This window comes from Mesocricetus auratus, unplaced genomic scaffold, assembly GCF_017639785.1.
Source record: "Mesocricetus auratus isolate SY011 unplaced genomic scaffold, BCM_Maur_2.0 Super-Scaffold_100004, whole genome shotgun sequence".
Taxonomy (NCBI): Eukaryota; Metazoa; Chordata; class Mammalia; order Rodentia; family Cricetidae; genus Mesocricetus; species Mesocricetus auratus.
The window spans coordinates 88967054-88974351 of record NW_024429189.1 but is presented as its reverse complement, the minus strand read 5'-3'; the positions used below and the strand labels follow the sequence as shown (position 1 = coordinate 88974351).

The 7298-nt window shown below is 52.7% G+C and overlaps 1 protein-coding gene across 3 annotated transcripts in view; it reads right to left on the bottom strand.

The window, feature by feature from the left end:
- Positions 1 to 298: 298 nt before the first annotated feature.
- The window catches only part of Duox1 (dual oxidase 1), a 33546-nt gene continuing 26546 nt past the window's right edge, over positions 299 to 7298 (bottom strand). Inside the window, exons 29-34 of one of the 3 annotated variants that reach the window (XM_040746186.1) lie at positions 3806 to 3959; positions 3210 to 3442; positions 2835 to 2993; positions 1603 to 1758; positions 1388 to 1516; positions 299 to 991 (exon numbers count right to left, since the gene is read on the bottom strand). In XM_040746186.1, the coding sequence (XP_040602120.1) occupies positions 869 to 991; positions 1388 to 1516; positions 1603 to 1758; positions 2835 to 2993; positions 3210 to 3442; positions 3806 to 3959 (954 nt within the window). In that variant the 3' untranslated portion in view covers positions 299 to 868. Of the gene's footprint in view, positions 992 to 1387; positions 1517 to 1602; positions 1868 to 2834; positions 2994 to 3209; positions 3443 to 3805; positions 3960 to 6125; positions 6395 to 7298 lie in introns of those variants that run through there. The other 2 variants (XM_040746187.1, XM_040746188.1) reach the window with 2 other exon arrangements.

The following is a 7298-nucleotide window of genomic DNA, read 5'->3' as shown; positions in this document are numbered from 1 at the left end:
AAACCTAGGGTGGCTGATGTCCTGAAAGAAGCCAGGACTGCAGCGCTCTAGAGACGCTTCTCTGCCTTTCCTTATTAGGCTTCAGCACCCAACACTGACCAGAGTGAGGCAGGGTATCCTGAGAGGAGGGAAGGGACCTCCATTGGGCACCTTGGAGTACCCGTTAGAGTACTCAGACCTAACTGCTTTTACTCTGTAGATACTGGCGAGATGTCTGCGCCACCCTGGCAAGCAAGCTCACTGGGTGGATGGTTTCCTTAGTCTCACCTTGAACAGAGGCAGGAAAAAAGAAACCCCGCAGATGGAAACGCGTTTTATTTGCAAAAGAGACTACTGGAGTAGGGAGGCAGGGCTGGGGGGGCATTACTGCTTTTGCGGATATTGGGCAAGGAAAGGCGAGACTACATTGTGCAGTTAGGCTGGTTGTGAGGGTTTCTGTAAGTTGCCCTGCCCACTCGAAGACATCTCCCAACGGTTTTGAAAGTGGGGAGCCCAGAAGACAGGAAGGTCACAGTGTGAAGAGGGCTCAAAGATGCCAGCATCCATACCACGACTTCATCCTCAGGCTCACAGTTACCTATATACACTCGACAGCCCATCGGCTGAATTTGCGTTTTTCCTTAGAAGAATCCTCACTTTGTCCCAACCCGAAAGGCCCCCTACTTGTGAACCTTTAGTTCTTAAACAGTGCCCTTCTCCAAGCTCAGATACATTCTGGCCCTAGAGATCTCTGAGTCCACACACGGTGCCTGGGCTTGACTACCTGGACCAAGTTGGCAGGCGGGAAGAGGGCCAAGGCTGAGGCAACCGGAAGAAAGGATACTGGGTGAAGGCACAGGCCAAAGCCCTGCTCTGCCGGGCAGGAGGCCTAGAAGTTCTCATAATGGTGAGAGAAATGAGTCCGGTCCTGCCTGTTGATGAGCTGGCAGGCCTTCTCCACGTTCTTGGTCATGCCAGGGGGTCCACAGCTAAATACTCCAATCTTTCGAACCTGTTGCAGGAGGAAAAACCAAAGGAGAACGTGTTCACTGGCAGAGTATTTCAGTATTCAGAAAAAGAGCAAGGTTCATGTTTAAGGTGTAGGCTAGATTTCTGTCTCTGTTAAAAACCATCCGTGTTCCCACTGAACCATGCACGAGGAGGGCTGACTCACTGTAAGTCTAGCTCACTTTTGTGTTAAGTCACCGTAAAAAAGCCAACTTAATCAGTGTTCCAATTGCGGGACAGCTTGTATATGAGACCTGTGGCCACCCACTCTCTGTTCATGGTGAAAATCAGCTCCATCGAGGGACAGGGTAGTCCTGCGTGCATAGTAAGGAACGTTTCTGAGCTTTGCTCAGATCCCAGGTGATAAAAGGGGAAGAAAACAGATGTGGAGTGGACCCACCTGGGGGTGGACTTCCTGCAGAGAGTTGAAGAAAGGCTCAAAGGGAGGGCGGCCAAAGTGGGTGACAGAGCGCAGGCCCGTGAACAAACTCCGGTTCAGCACCTTCTGGAAGTGCCGCTCACAGATGTACTGGGGAAGGAAGTGGGAGAGGATCACAGCCAGGCATGGCTGGGGCCAACTCTCAGCCCCGATGGTGTCCCACCTGCCCTGCCTACCAGCATGGTGGTCCTGAGGTCAAACTTCTCAGCCAGCTGGGTGATGTAGATGTGCACAGACACCAGGTCCTGGTGGTCGTTCTCCTCCACCTCCCGGATGATGTCAGCCAGCCACTCAAACTGCCGCTGAGTCCTTGTCACCCAAATGAAGTAGATCTGAGGACACACGCTGGGGATCAGGGCCAGCTCAGGCCTGGCTCCCTGCATGTCAGGGATCTCAGCACAGAATCCTGACCTAAGCCAGTTGGTGCCTGTTCTAGGCCACCTGGGAAATAGAACGTATGGGAAGTAGGATGAGGTTCTGAGGCCAGAGATGGGTTACCCTCGGGTGGATAGAGGTAGAACATGAGAGGTACCCTGAAGCCAGACCAAAGAGCCTTCCTAGGGTCTTTTGAGTCAGAGGCAACTTCCTCAGGCCAAGCATTTCCTTCAGTGGGTGCTGCTAGGGCAGGTGGCTAGCCACCTCCCAACAGCTGTCTAGAGGCAGAACTTTGACCTGTAGGGCATTCCATAGAGCAGCAGCCACCTTGGGGACCCCAGCTCCCTGAGATGTGATAAAAGGCAGGCTCCCCCTGGGGAGGTGAGGGGGGGCAACTTTGAAAAGGAAAAGCCTGGTGCTGCAGGTGAAGGAACAGAGCAGATGACACTGAAGGACAGGAAAGGAACTGTCACCCTCTGAGTGCTGACAGCGTGTAGGCTGGGCCTCTGCATTCCAGCACACCTGATTCAGCTGCCAGGCCCAGCGAGACAAGCAGGGACCTGCCATTGGGTCCTAACTGCAGAAAAAGGACCTATGTGGAGGGGGCCTGAAGGCTTGGCTGTGCTACTAGGACCAACTCACCTGCAAGCCCTACCTTGGCACCTCCCCTCAACCCTGAGACCTGAGCCAGTTTTGCTTGTGCCACACCCCAAAGGTGCCCTTCCCTCTCCCAGCCAGCACTCCAAGGGCTGGCCTCTCCTGGATGAGGGAATGCAGTTTCGTTGGTTGCTTGTTTTGTTTTACCTCCCTTTAGCCCTCCCTGGAGGGACTCCCACAAGCAACTCCTGTGTGGGGCACCCCATGGCTGAGTGAAGGAGCTCTTAGAGACTGGGTGGGTCCTGCAGGCTCAGTGTACCAGTTCTGCCTGTCAGGACAACCTGGCATCTTCCCAGCACACCGCCCCTCTCCAGGTTCCAACCAGCGTGTCCTTGCCTGGATGGCAGGAGATGCAGGCAGTGCTGGGGGCACTCACCTTCTTACAGAACACTTGGCAGCTGACAGACGACTTGAAAACCAGGTCTTTGAGGATGGAGGCAAAGGGGGTGACCCCAATTCCAGCTCCCACTAGCACTGACACCTCAAACTTATGCCACTCCTGGTGGCCCTCTCCAAACGGCCCGTCGAGGTACAGCTGTAGGGAGGGCAGTGTTTTTTTTAAAATTCAGCCTAGCCATCATTCTGAAGCCAGAAATGGTGGCAGGAAAAGGGAGCTTAGGTGACATCAGGCAGGGTAGAGTGGTCTGTGGTGTTCTCTGGATTCAGTGAGGGGGCAGTGCGGTAGGGAGCCTGGTGATGCTGGGGGTGGGGACAGAGAAGTGTGGAGACATCTGGCCTGAGCTCTGGGCACCTTTGGGTATCTGGCACAGGTGTCACCAGTCGGAGGTGAGTAGATCTCCCTGAGGCGGGTGGTCCAGGGTCCAGCTGCCCGGATGTGCAGGCTGAGTGTGTCCTCGTGCGGGGCAGAGGTCAATGTGAAGGGGTGGTACTCCGTGGTCCCCAGAGCCAGGCAGGCAATCCGCACCCACTGCCCTGACTTATACTCAAAGCCCTGGGGCCTCTGGAACCGCAGGTGGGTCACTCCTGAGAAGGGATGATGCGGGAGACTGTAGCTTTGAACCCAAAAACAGTACGGCCCCCAGAAAGTTCCTCTACCTACAGCCTCAGCTCTAATGACAAGGCAGACATTCCCGCACTAGAAGCCTGCCTTGAGGAGGAGCTGGGGGTGACCAGGGCAAGGGGAGCCTGGCCTGGCTCCTCCACCCTCTGCTTAAGAAGGGCCAGTCCTCTAGCAAAGAACATTTCTCTTCAGGTTACTCTTCCCAGTTCCCCCAGGTCCCTTCCACCTCCACTGGGCGGGGCCAGTAGACTGGAGCGGTCCAGGCACTGCTTGTGCCTGTCAGTTTAGAAACCAAGTCGGTGCCCTCACAATCTCCAGGCTTGTACCTGAAGGCAGCAGCTCAGCCTTCACCACGCTGATCTCCACCTTCTTCCGGCTCAGGCTCACCAGCTTGTCCCCCACATAGATAATTGCCGGGACCAGGAAGAAGATGTGGAATCGGGGCATCTGGATCAGAGCAAAGCTGCCATGGATGATGAGCTGCAGGGTGACGAGCACAGCTCAGACGAGGTGGTACATACAACAGACTGCGGAGCCGGCTTGGCCTTAGACCCCGTGACCTCACCCGCTCCTATGAGAGTCAGTTCCTTCAAGGTTCTAAGACAATCACTCCCACCTCCATCCCCCAAAGCACTCCAAAGGAATACTATCATTCTGTACGTAGCCAAGTTGACTCCCACCTAGATTCTGTAAGATATCCAGTGGTGTGTGTGAGAGAGAGAGACAGAGACAGAGGGGAGAATCTCTCAGATGTAGCCCAGGCTGGCCTTGAATTTGTGGCAGTCTTCCTGCAACAGGCTTTACAAGCCTGTATCAACACATGTGGCCAGTGTGACTTTTAAAATACTTCTGTCCCCTGCCTAAAAAGCTTTAGTGAACTTCCTGTTGTACCCTCAGGCCTCGCAGCACTCTGGCCTCTAGAATCTTATTAGCTGGTTCTTCCTCCCTGGTCCTCAAACACAAGTCCCTTTGGGTTCAGAATCTTTGGGAAGCCTGGGCTGTGCTACCCCTAGTTCTTCTCATGGCTTCTCCATCCCCTTTTCCAAGTCCAAGAAAAAAACGGCACCTCCTCTGCCTTATGTCCGCCACATCGTGGCGTATCTTTTTCTTAATCTTCCATCATCCGTAATCAGCTTTTGTTCAGTTACATGGACATTATTTTCCTGAATGGTCTGAGGAGGTGGGAACTGTGCTAGCATTGTCTTGGATCTTTGTACTGCCTTCTGGGCACACATTTGGCACTCGGTGATTGTTGGGGAAGGGATGCCCTGTTTTTTCCACCTTTTGGTGGCTAAGAACACCTAACTAGTCTATCTTTTCTGTGAGATAACCTGACAGGTTATAAGCCTGCCCTAGGACTCTCCCTCCCTCTTGCTTTTCTTTTGTTCTCTGGGTTAGACCTAGCGACTCATACGTGCTAGACGAGTTTTCTACCACACAGCTACATCCCAGCTTTTTCTTGCTTTTAATTAATTTTGGGGTAGTCTTAATGACTTGAGCGGACTAGCCTTAAACTCACTCTCTAGACCAGGCAGGTCTGAACTTGAAATCCTCCTACTTCCATCTCCCAAGTAGCTGGGACTACAGGCTCATGCTACCGGGCCCTATGACAAGGTCTTCCCTAAGCCATACCAGCTCCCTCTCTGAAGCTTGGGGTACTTGTGACCCCTCCTCACCTCCCTGCTTCACTGCTACCTCAGCAACAGCGTTCTACAGGTTCTGCCTCAGCCTCCCTGGCCACTCACTTTCCAGCTCCTGCACTGGCCCCTTTCCATCTGCCACCCCAATCCTGGGTGTGGTTCAAGGCTGGTCTCCTCACCCGCTGCTCCTGTCTTTCTGTGCTCCACCATATAGCATGGCCTCTCTGATAAGCCCTAACCACCCTGCCTCATCAGCCACCCCACATGTCGCCAGCATGTCCTGCCGTTACCCAGGCCTGTCCCTCTGTGCCCTGGATGTGCTCCCACCGTTCTCGCCATTGCATCTGTTTGCATGCTTCTACCTAGGCCCTTCTGCCTGGATTGCCCTTCAGCATCCACTCAGCCTTGTCTCTGTTTATCTTATCTCTTCTAAAGCTCTGGCTGAAGTCCCATTTTCTCTCAAAGTTGCCCCTTAGTCAGTTCAGTGGACGTGAAACTCTCCTCCATCACTTCCTGTGGCTTACTGTTGGGACAATCTGCTCAGCATTCCTTCTGTTTGGTGTCCATGTGGCATTGGTCTCTGCAGCGAATCCTAAATTCCTAAGGGCAGGGGTTAGAGTTGCCACCTCTGCTGGACTTCCCACAGAGTTAGGGCAGAAGAGGCCCTTTGTTGCTATCTATTTCATTGAATTCAGGTCTCTTGATCAGGAATTCCTTCTCCAATCAAGGGTTCCACAGGTGGTTGAGAAGTTCAGTCTAGGCTGAGTTGTCAGCCTAGACATTCTTTCTCAGGGTTTGTTCCCCCCCACCCCTCCACAACGCCCCCCCCATAAGTGAGAAGAAGTTGCCTTGGCCCTGATCTCCCTGCCCAGGTGAAATGCTCTCAGTCTGTCAGGCTAGGGCTAGGACTGCCCAGCAAGCCAGCAATGTGTACAATGCAGCAATGAATCAGAAAGCAGTCTTGGATTGACTTAGGGAATTAAGCAACCACTCTACTCTATCTCCCTATTTGTTTTATCACCAGGAATAAGAAAGAACTTTATTCTCAGCAAAAGCAGTAGGCAGCAGGCGAGGGCTCCACCCGTTATTGTGTAGGGAGGGAGGGAAGGAGGAAATTAGTTAACCAGAGCTCCCAAAGGAAAGAGAGATTCTTTGGAAACAAACATCAGCAGTTCTAGGAAATATCCTAAGCCAAGGCAGATAGTTATTTCAAAATCAGGATGTGCTGAGCCACAGGCAGGATGTCCTCTCCACTGTCAGTGAGGACAGCTGCATCTGGGAGGAGGGAGGTGGGATAACGGGATTCAGCCACACCCAGGCAGCGGTACATTCTCCATCTCAGAACAAAGGAGATCCCTGTATACTGTTTTGCTAGGAGATAAAAGTGCTAGTCCTGGGGTCTTCGGGCTCTTTGAATGCTAGCAGCCAAGCTATCAATCAGTCGGCAGGAAAGTGAGGGCCTAGGACTTGTTTTAACTTCTCAGTCACCTTAGGGTACCCTTTGGGGAATATTGTGGACCCAGGTCAGAGTCAGCTCAGGAATTCACCTGAGTCAGCTGATGACAACACAGTGGAGGGTGAAGGGAACAGAAAAAGAGAAGGGATGTGAAGGCCAGAAAGCATGGAGCCCAGGTCGAGAAGGAAACAGGACAGGTGTGTAAGAATGGTAATGCTAGCGTCAAGCTTCTGCCTGGTCTGCTCTCAGATACTGACAGGCATTGTCTGAGTCCTGAGTTAGCTGACTAGCCAATATTATGACAACTTGTGGGGAAGTGAGCCTACATCAAAGGGGTGCCACATTCTGTTCTCCACCGCCTTCTCTGCCTCCCCCTGACTGCAGGCTCTTGTTGTTAACCTCTCCATCCTCAAAAGATGTAAGGGATCCCTTCCTCTGCCACCTAACCCCTGATAGTCTTCAGAGACCCAGCCATTCTGTCTGTCTCTGGTATTGTGGCCTGAACTCTCCTTGGAGCAGGCCACATTATTACATCTCTGTCTATCTGTCCACGTGTTAATAACATTTCTAATAAACTCCTTTTCTCTAGTAATCGACCTCAGTGTCCTCCTGAACCGCTTGCCCCACCCAAAACCTAACAAGGTGGATTTAAAGTCCATCTTATCAGCAACCAGGCTGGCGTTTGAGCAACCTTATTAACTTTATAGGTGTTGTTTGTTGGGG